The sequence below is a fragment of the Dryas octopetala genome, chromosome 7 (genome assembly GCF_963921425.1).
Source record: "Dryas octopetala chromosome 7, drDryOcto1.1, whole genome shotgun sequence".
In the NCBI taxonomy this organism is placed as follows: domain Eukaryota; kingdom Viridiplantae; phylum Streptophyta; class Magnoliopsida; order Rosales; family Rosaceae; genus Dryas; species Dryas octopetala.
In genome coordinates, this window is record NC_141372.1 from 6,554,517 (window position 1) to 6,565,466 (window position 10,950).

The 10,950-nt window shown below is 37.3% G+C and overlaps 1 protein-coding gene and 1 pseudogene across 2 annotated transcripts; both read left to right on the top strand.

Annotated features, from left to right (window-relative positions):
- Positions 1-450: 450 nt before the first annotated feature.
- On the top strand, positions 451-2,216 carry LOC147279061 (wall-associated receptor kinase-like protein). Its single transcript, XM_086250310.1, has 2 exons — positions 451-495; positions 1,545-2,216. The coding sequence occupies exons 1-2, from the start codon at positions 451-453 to the stop codon at positions 2,214-2,216; spliced, it is 717 nt and encodes a 238-aa protein (XP_086106436.1).
- A 5,435-nt stretch (positions 2,217-7,651) lies between these two features.
- Positions 7,652-10,830, top strand: LOC147279062 (cysteine-rich receptor-like protein kinase 29; annotated as a pseudogene). Its single transcript, XR_015123344.1, has 7 exons — positions 7,652-8,461; positions 8,787-8,912; positions 9,066-9,181; positions 9,257-9,467; positions 9,604-9,841; positions 10,071-10,218; positions 10,329-10,830. The product of XR_015123344.1 is annotated as a cysteine-rich receptor-like protein kinase 29 (transcript).
- Positions 10,831-10,950: the final 120 nt, after the last annotated feature.

Below are 10,950 nucleotides of genomic sequence, written 5' to 3' on the forward strand. Positions count from 1 at the left end.
CCATATATGCTGATCAGTTGGTATATATAGCTTTATAAGGGAGCAGAGACTGCAAAGCGATCTGCAACAACATGTATATATAGATATATATATGCATATTAATTGAAAAGACATTTGGTTGATTACTCAGTCATCCTTGATATATATGTCTTTTTCATTAAAACAAAAAATATGGAAAGCATCTTCAGAAAAATATCTTTCTACTGATTTGGCAATATGCATGTAGGCTATTTAAACAATCAAAATCATTTGTTTTCTGTACAATTTCGACATTAATTTGTAATGTAGATAGTGATATCTAGTAGTGTTGATAATGATATATATCTAGTAATGTTGATAATGATAACTGAGCCCATTACATGGGAACCGCAGACAAGTTTAGTGAATTGAAGCCCAATTAATCAGGATAACCCGAAAAATGTTTGTTCAATATAATCTCCTTTGAGCTAAATGAGGGAAGAGAAAGAATCAAAGAGATACACCTTCTTTAATCGAGTGGGTACGTAGTGTATGTGACTATCGATTTTTGGGCCGACTTTCAAATTCTAGTTATTCAATTATTTGCCTTTTCGTTGGTGCAATAACTAACCTCAAGGTTAAGCCCAACTGAAGTACGTGAACCCAACACATTTCAAGGCCTAAGCTGTGTTGGGCTCTATATTCTATGAACTTATTTTTCTGAAAACCTTAAAGATGTTTCGACCAATTAAAAAAATATAAAACCTTAAAGATGCATGAAAGGGGCAGCTTAGCATGAACAAAATTCATGAGTTCTTTGTGCTACAAGACTTGGCTTGTTATTTATGACTTTACATCTCTTGTTTTTTGGGCTTCTGATTCATGAATGATGAATTAAATCTTCTAAAGTCTAAGAATTAGATCCTCCCTAGTTCTTGTCAAATCCCTCTCGAATGTATTAATTTCATGCATGCATACATACTACCTTCATATTTCATGGACTCTTCAAGTAGCTAGGTTTGTAAGTCCAAGTTTAGTTCCCCGTTTGAGAATTGTAATAGATGATTTGTCACGTCTTGACTTGGTCTCATGATTTTCCCAGTTTAGATTTTCAGAACAAAATTTGGATACGTAGCTGTCATGATTGCATATGATTGTTTGTTAAATTGCTTAAGCAAATCAACGAATTGTACAGTTTTATAGTATCTTGAGTTGGTCAAGTCAATCAACGGTTATTATATGTTCATCTATATCTGACCAAAAGAAAAGAAAATAATATGTTCATCTATATATATATATATAATTAATTTCAATCTTTTGTTTTATGTTCTTTTTCTTTGTCCCTTTTCGAACAACCAAATTAATTAAGGTTCAAATTCAAAGAAAATTTTGTCATTTTATTTAAGTATAAGAAATTGGTAATGCATATAATATATTTCATTCAGTATGAAACAGAAGACTAACTTTTCAGGCCAAAAAATAAAAAAAATAAAAACTAATTTTGTCATAAACTGATTTGTGCATATAATATAGTCATAATTAGAAGCAATCTAATCCTTATATTCCTTGTTGTACTTGATCCCCAGCTCACAGTCACAACCCATGCATCCATCCCATGCAACCGATCATGCCCAAGCTCCGAACCCGAACTCTTCCAATACCCATTTGGATTCTCCCCCGGCTGCGAAATCCGCCTCAACTGCACCACAAGCGGTGGCGCCTTCATCGGCGAATTCCCAGTCCAGTCCATAAACCCAGACAGCTTGAGAATTAACCTCCAAAGCAGATGCAACCGTCCCTTGCAAAGCCTCCGCCAGCTCTACAGCCACGGATACGCCCCAACAGTCCGGAACGCTATTCTGTTACAAAACTGCAGCGGCGGACCATCCTCAACCAGTTGCGAGATACCAAACCTTCTAGTCCAGGCGCGTTTTGGCGCCACACGCAATTGCAGTGCCAACAGTAGCCTCAGTTGCTATGCGCAGAGCAAAGGGGTTGAGTTTCTGGATTTTGAGAGCATCGAGCAGAAGGATTGTAAGTACTTATGGTCATCGATCTCTGCACCGCTGCCGTTGAATATGTTGGAGGTTGAAGTAGTGGAGCTAGGCTGGTGGCTGGAAGGACCCTGCAACTGTCATAGCAACGCCAATTGTACCGTCGTTTCAACACCGAATGGGACTCAGGGATATAGGTGCAACTGCAAGGAAGGTTTTGCCGGAGATGGATATCAGGCTTCTTTAGGCTGCTGGAATGGTTAGTTCTTCTTAATTAAATATTAATTCTTATTATCTTGATCTTATTTATGTGATCCATCCATCATGAGGCTAGGGTCAAATAATTTTTAGTTATTTCATGCTAAGAGCATTCGCAATGCTTATTTCATGCATTCTCTATTGCAATTGGAATTGCATCAATTGCAATGAACTAAACTACACCACTGTAAGTGAATTTTAATCCATTAGTTCAATTTCATACAATAAAATTGCATTTAACACAACTATTGCGATTTGCGAATGCTCTAAGAAAATATTAATGAATAAAAATTCTAAACAGACCCCGGCCACTCAAATTACTCCACACTTTCACAACATCCACTCACGTACTACTCTCGAAACCTAGAAAAATAAACAATGAGTCAAAGAATAATATTATGTAGGACCCTAAGAAATGAAAATTGGGTCTATTTAAGCCTAAAGATTTCATCTCTATACCCACCTTCCTTTTTGTAAAATGTTTAACCCAAATTTACCCTTATTAGAAAAAAAAATTGAAAAAATGTCAAATTTCTTTGATGATCATGTGTATAAATTGTTTCTGTGTACCCAGTGGATATAATTGAAAATTTATCCCCCAGATTGCTTTAAAAAGACAAGATATCTGATTTTTGCAGGACAGAAGAGCAACACATCTTGGAAAGTCATCACTATTGTTGTGTCAAGCGTACTTTTTCTGGTAGCAAGTATACTCGGCTTTTATTTCAGAGTAACGAAGACAGAGGAAACACCGATTGAAGGTAAGTTGAGATTAATTAGTTTGTCTCTTTACCTACACGGGAACAAAATGAACTCTCATATACACTGTTATAAGAAGCAGATGAAATCAGAAGTGCAGAAGCTAGCCTTGCAATTTGACTTTGGCTAAATTAATGTTGCCACAAGTAACTTTTCCGAGGCAAATAAATTTGGACGGGCTGGTTTTGGTGCTGTTTACAGGACAATGAAACATCATAATAGACCAAGAATATTGATTATGTGCCCAAATGAGCAATAAGTTAACTTTCATATGCATTGAGTGCAGGGTAGGCTTTTCAAGGAAGAAGATGTAGGCTTTCAAGGGATTCTGCACAAGGAGATACAAAATTTAAAACTGAGGTATTGTTAGTGGTCAAGCTTCAACATCAGAATTTGGCTAGGCTCCTAGGTTTCTTGTCTATGAGTTTGTTGCTAACGCAAGCCTTGATCAATTCATATTTGGTATTGTTGGGAACTTGGAGTACTGCTTTTATTTCTAAAATTAATGTATCATAGAGAATGTATAAATTTGTGTGTATGACATGCATCCAAAAGAGCATACACTGAAACAAATATCATTGCAGAACTTTAATTTTGAGTGAGTATGTCAAGAGAGTACATATGGATTGGGATTGCCACTACAAATTCATAGTAGGCATTGGGCGTGGGCTCCTTTACTTTCATGAAGATTCTCGTCTTAGTATTATTCATTGCAACCTCAAAGCTAGCAACATTTTGTTAGATGCAGAAATGAAAGCTGCAGATAAGCATGGCTGATATAATTGTTAAACTTAATGCCTAAGTTTAGTTTGATACAATTGTTAACCGGACCCTATTTAATATGCTTATTGCTTACAGCGTTCCCCAAAACTCTCTCTCTCTGTTTGTCTCTTCCTCTGCAGCTCTTCTTCAAAAACTTTCTTGATGTTCTTGAATGTTTGAGTGTAGGGGAGTTGAAGTTAAATCCAACAACAATTGCTAGCTTTGCACTTTCTTTGGGTTTGAGTTTGTCTATTTTGAATGCTTCTCCGAGAAACTCATGTTCGATGTTTAGTTGGAATTGTCGTGCTACTTTGTTGTGATTCTTTTTGGATCCCTGGCCCCATTAAAAGAAAAGTAATCATCTCTCAATAATTGAGCTTATAATGCATCTTTGTCCTCGAGTCTGCAACCAAATTAAGACAATAAAAGACCAACTTAATTGGCAACTTTCATATTAAGAAAAGTTTTTCTTGATCTAAAAATTAAGAAAAGTTTTTCTTGATCTAAAAATTAAGCCTCTTCCATGATAATTAGATTAAACCATCTAATCCTTGCCCTCATATTAACAATCCTTGGTGTACTTCCCCTGCTCACAACCCCTGCATCCATGCCATGCAACCGATCATGCCCAAGCTCCGGACATGTACTCTTCCCATACCCATTTGGATTCTCTCCCGGCTGCGAAATCCGCCTCAACTGCACCGCAAGCGGCGGCGCCTTCATCGGCGAATTCCCAGTCCAGTCCATAAACCCAGACAGCATTAGAATCAATGTCCCAAGCAGATGCAACCGTCCCTGCAAAGCCTCCGCCAGCTCTACAGCCACAAATACGCCCCAACATCAGGGAACACCATTCTGTTACAAAACTGCACCAACGAACTTGCCTCATCCAGCTACGAGTTACCTAACCTTCTAGTCCAGGCGCGTTTTGACGCCCCCACCCAATTGCATAGCCAACAGTAGCCTCAGTTGCTATGCGGAGAGCAATGGGGTTGAGTTTCTGAATTTTGAGAGGATCAAGATGAATAATTGTAAGTACTTCTTGTCATCGTTGTCATCACAGTCAATGGATGAATCGGCAACGTTGGAGTTTGAAGTGGTGGAGCTAGGGTGGTGGCTAGAAGGACCCTGCAAGTGTGATAGCAATGCCAATTGTATCTTCGTTTCAACACCTAATGGGACTAAGGGGCATAGGTGCAAGTGCGACGAAGGCTTAGCCGGAGATGGATTTCCCGCTGCTTTAGGCTGTCGGAACGGTTAGTTGCGTTCAATTACCGCCTATGTTTATGAAGGTTTCATTAAAAAAAAAAAACAGGGTTATTTTTGTAGTCTTAAGTTTGGATTTGGATTATTTGCTATAGCTGTCATTGTTTTTGCTTGTTTCAAAAATATCTTCGTTATCTCCGGCCAATGGTCAAGGATCTTTTGCCATTACTTATTGGGTTAGTTCTACTTGGACCCCTCAAGTTTCATTAATTAATTCTATCGATACCCTCAAGCTTTAAGCCAATTTAGTGGAGGGGGGAGGAGTAGTGTCAAACAAAACATAGTTTAGGTGTGATATTTTTAGTTAGTCCAATTTCAATTTATGAATCAGATTGTCTTTCGGAATACCAAGACAGTTAGAAGGGCTCTTAAAGTTGGTCCACCGTCCATGAGTCCATCAAACCAATTTTTGAGCCTAGAATCAGGGTTCACAGTACAGGGCTCTTAAACTTGTTAACTGCCTATATGTTTGCTATCCAGACTGCCAGACTTGGCTTTTTCCTCCTCCCTATATATCCTTCAAATTTTACCAGCAAATTTAATTTGTTGGCTCCCAAATTCAGAAAGCTTTCTGATTTCTGTAGGAAAGAAGAGTAACACATTGCGGACCATCATCATTGTATCAATCGCAGTTCCTATGGTGCTAATTATATCACTCTGCATTTATTTGAGAGTGAAGACAAAGGAAACACTAGTTTAAGGTAATAAGTTGAGATTAATTATTTTGTCTCATCGCATGTGTAGTAGGAGCTCTAACATATATTTTTGAAACATCTATTAATTATTATTTTTATTTTGGAAGTCTATTAATTTTTGTGCATGACATGCATCCTAAAGAGTACATTGCAACAAATATCATATACTTTATCTTTGAATGTGTATGTAGATCCAATCAAGTGTGCACAATTGGGATTATCGCTACAAAATCATAGTAGGAATAGGACGAGGGCTTCTTTACCTTCACGAAGATTCTTATCTCAGAATAATACATCGTGACCTCAAATCTAGCAACATTTTGTTAGATGCAGAAATGAATCCAAAAATTGCAGATTTTGGTATGGCAAGATTATTCGTGCTTGATCAAACACAAGGTGAGACCAATCGAATTGTTGGGACCTTGTAAGTACTAGGCCAAGATATATAATAGGGCTTACAATGGTCTTATGCCTAACCAATAATTTCCATATATGTTTATGAGTACGTAGAATATAGAAAGATCCTAAACTACTAAAGATTTAACTATACAAGAAAAGCAATAAGATAATTTGAGCATAATTATGAAAATTTCCAGCTAGATTAATTAAAGTTGACCTTTTCGGTTGTTGATTTTACATGTAGCAGATATATGGCTCCAGAATATGTGATGCGCAGTTTTCCATAAAGTCAGATGTGTACAGTTTTGGTGTGATAGTTTTGGAGATAGTAAGTGGACAAAAAAGAAGTTCTTCCTGTAATGAAGAGAATTCAGAGGATCTTCTAAGCTATGTAAGTAAAAAGTATAGTTGTTAGAGCAATGGAATGTAACAAAAGAACCAATAAATATGTCTGAGATTTCGTTTCATCCTATATTTAAAATTAAATAATGCATGCAAGCATGGAAAAGTTGGAGGGAAGGGACAACAACTTCAAATATAGTAGATCCCATGTTGACGACTGGTTCCAGAGCTGAAATAATGAGATGCATCCACATCGGATTACTATGTGTGCAACAAAGTATAGCTGATAGGCCAACCATGGCTTCAGTTATTCAAATGCTTACTACCAACTCTCTCACTCTCCTACATATATGCATGTAGTATATTTACTAACTACGTACACAGTGATGAGATTTCTCATGGGGGTAGAATCCACTTGTATAAGTTCAGAACTCTGTTATAAATACGATCAATATAACGAGGTACAGATAGTTTTAATTGTATAATTAGAATTTGCCAACTTAACCTAGTATCCATTATTCAGAGAGAATGCCTAGTTGCCTAGCTGCTAGAGGGTTGTGGCCAATGAAGTAGGGGGAAGAAGAAGCCTCTCCGATTTCAAGAATTTTTAGCTTAATTGGGAATTTGGATCCCTTCATGCATGATTGGGCTTAATTTGATGTGGATGGAGCTAGTGGTTCTACTAGGCTGGCTGATTGGCTTAATCCTAACTTGTACCACCCCAAATGGCTCCATTGCTGCTACAGTGATACAGAGTGAGTGGAGTGTGGTAAATGAGGTTGGGGGAAAGAAATTAAGTACGAAGGGCATGGATGTGGTCAACAGTATTTTTGGCTTTAGACCAAAGTTACGGTCTAAATTATGAAGCACATTGATGTGATCAAACTCGGCGGCAAAAGCTTAATTAGAAGCTTCTGAGTAATTTAATACCAACGTGTAAGAGATAACATATATACTAGTCAATGTAGTTGGTCAAAGCAAGCTTCACGTGATGTGCTTTACTATCACAAAGTACCTTAGAATTCTTGGCTTAATCAATATTTTTGGTTTAATTAATCGTTCTCGATCAGTCATAATAATTTTATGATTATTGTTGACTGACTGACTGAGTCCGATATCGGTGGGGAGATAAAGATTATGTACGTTTATGTTCTCAATTACAAGATTAGTCTTGGTTGCTTAGTCGTTTTAATTACAGGATTAGTCCGATAGTACCTAATGGTTTCCTCAAGATTTGGATTATGTCTTTGTATGCAACTTGTGTTACTCATCACCATTGATATCCCGACTAATGCCCTTGACCAGCCACCTTTTCTGTTCGACATATGTGATATAAACGACATAGGAAACTTCGAAGCGAATAGCACCTATGAGAGGACACTCAATAGTCTTTTCCGCTCGCTGCCCTCTAACAACGGAAACGGCTATGGATTTTACAATTCGACCGGAGGAGAAAATTCCGACAAGGTTTATGCAATGGGACTTTGCAGAGGAGATGTTAAGGCCGATACTTGCGGTAGTTGCCTTAGTGAAGCTACGTATAGTCTCAGAGAGGCTTGTCCAATTGAGAAGGAGGCAATTGGGTGGTACGAAAAGTGCATGCATGTTACGCTACTCAAACAGCTCCATATATGGCATCATGGAATATGGTGCGAGATATTTGATGAACATAAAAAACGTGTCATCGAACGTGGATGGTTTCAACCAAGACCTCGCGGTCCTACTGGGAAGATTAACAAGTGAAGCCGCGCGCAGCAGGTGGTTCTCTTTGTAAGTTTGCAATAGGAAACACAACGGTTACAAATTCTAGTTTTGAAACAATATATGGACTTGTGCAGTGCACTCCAAATTTGTCAGAGGCAGACTGCTCTAACCGCTTAAAAACAGCGTTGTCGGACATCCCAAAATGTTGTTATGGGAAAATAGGTGCGAGAGTTGTTACAGCCAGCTGCAACTTATGGTATGAGATGGATCTCTTCTTTGACCCTTCAGCTGTGGCACCATTGCCCAATACCGATATCCCAGCAGGTATGCATATATGGCATGTCCCATTACTCTTACTTTCAAAGTAACAAATATGTGGTTTAATTAGTTTAATTTATGATGTGAATTATTAGGCATCTGGGCTACACTAATTTTCCATCTCACCAGATACTCTGTTTTAAATTTTTTTGATGTCTTCTGCACAACAAGGGATTATTTGTTTGTTTCTAATTTATTGTACCTGCATGTTGAATTTGTTTGGTTTACAAAATTTAAAGACATGATCAACAAGGGATTGATTAATTGATGTAATGACTTGAAAGTTCAACACCAGAATGCTTTGATCACAGAAGGTTTCTGATTTTTGCAGGAAAGAAGAGTAATGCATCTCGGACTGTCATCATTGTTGTTGTGGCAATTGTTGTTTCTCTGCTACTAATCATATCCATCTGCATTTATCTCAGACTAAGGAAAACAAAGGAAACTCTAGTTGATGGTAATATGTTGAGATAATTAGTTTGTATTTCCTTCCTCTCAAACAGATATATATATATATATATATACGTTTGAATATATATGCTGAAAATCCCTGTAAACATGCACAGAACTTATATGTTTTATGTTAAATTGTTCTCATGCGGAGAAGCAGATGAAATTAGAAGTGCAGCAGCCTTGCAATTCGACTTTGGCTCCATTCAAGTTGCCACAAATAACTTTTCAGAAGCAAATAAGCTTGGCCGAGGCGGATTTGGTGCTGTATACAGAGTAATGAATGTTCATTATATGAGCAGTCATGTGCCTAAATGGGCAATAAGTTAACTTCAATTTGTTTGAATGCAGGGTCAGCTTTTTAGTGGAGAACATATAGCAGTAAAAAGACTTTCTAAGGATTCTGCACAAGGAGACATAGAGTTTAAAAATGAAGTCTTGTTAGTGGCAAAGCTTCAACATCGGAATTTGGTTAGGCTTCTTGGTTCCTGCCTAGAAGGAAATGAAAGGCTTCTTGTCTATGAGTTTGTCCACAATGCAAGTCTCGATCACTTCGTATTTGGTATGGTTAGATATATGCTTTTATTTCAAAAATTTATCATAAAATTAAGTCTATTTGTGTTTATGACATGCTTCCAAAGGAGGATACACTGCAGCAAATATCATTAACAAAACTCTACTTTTGTATGAATATGTAGACCCAATCAAGCGAGCACATTTGGATTGGGATAGTTGCTACAAAATCATAATAGGTATTGGGCGAGGGCTCCTTTATCTTCATGAAGATTCTCGTCTTAGAATTATTCATCGTGATCTCAAGGCTAGCAACATTTTGTTGGATGAAGAAATGAACCCTAAAATTGCAGATTTTGGCATGGCAAGGTTGTTTCTGCTTGATCAAACACAAGGCGAAACTAGTCGAATTGTGGGAACCTAGTAAGTTCTAGCTAGACCATGTTATATATAATTAAGGCTTATAATCTTGTTATGCTATACCAATAACTCCTAATTAAGTTCATGTATACCACATAATATAGAAAGATCCTAACTACCAAAGATTTAACAATACAAGAAAAAGCAATGAGAAAATTTGTGCATAATCATGAAATTAAGATTTCCATATGATTAATTGAAGTTGATCTTCTTGTTGTTGATTTGCATACAGTGGGTATATGGCTCCAGAGTATATGATGCGTGGACAATTTTCTGTTAAGTCTGATGTCTACAGCTTTGGTGTAATAGTTTTAGAGATAGTAAGTGGACAAAAAAGCACTTCGCGTCATGGAGATAATGCGGAAGATCTTTTAAGCTATGTAAGTAAAAAGTTAATTTGTATGGTTATTACTACAATATTTGAATGCAATGGAAAAATGAAATAAAATTTGTCTCTGATTTTGTTTATTCACATTCACAAATCATGCAGGCATGGAAAAATTGGAGGGAAGGGACAGCTTCAAATTTGATAGATCCAACCTTGAGAGTTGATTCAACAAGTGATACAATGAGATGCATCCAGATTGGATTACTATGTGTGCAACAAAATATTGGTGACAGGCCAACCATGGCTTCAGTCATTCAAATGCTTACTGGCAACTCTCTCATGACTCTCCCACTACCCTCACAACCGGCATTCTTCATGATTGGATCCGACATGCTTGGGGTCATCGGGTCAAATAGATCCAGGAGCAACTCTGTCCAATATTCGGCAAATGAGGCTTCAATTACACAACTCTCTCCTCGTTAGTGCTTGATTTTTTTGTTTTTTGGGCCAAACTTAAAAGCCATCATAAAAAATTCATATTTATTGGATCAGTTTCTACTTCGCTAATCAAATAGCCAACCTCTTCGTTTGCCCAACTGAAGCCTAACCCACATTTCGGAGGCCCAAATTATGTTTTAATGTTGGATAATCAATAGGTCGAGAAAAGTATTTTGTTGGGCCGTGGAAATTACGAAGCAATGTTCTACCTTCGATTTTTACTCGAGATTGTATATTTAAGGCCTCTGTCTACTTGTTCGTTGATTAATGTTACATGCATGTAGCA

Bases quoted from the DNA above. Each gene is read 5' to 3' on its own strand.
- LOC147279061 (XM_086250310.1), top strand. From the start codon at position 451: ATGAGGGAAGAGAAAGAATCAAAGAGATACACCTTCTTTAATCGA. The intron at 496-1,544 runs GTGGGTACGTAG...CTTGATCCCCAG, and splicing joins GATACACCTTCTTTAATCGA to CTCACAGTCACAACCCATGC.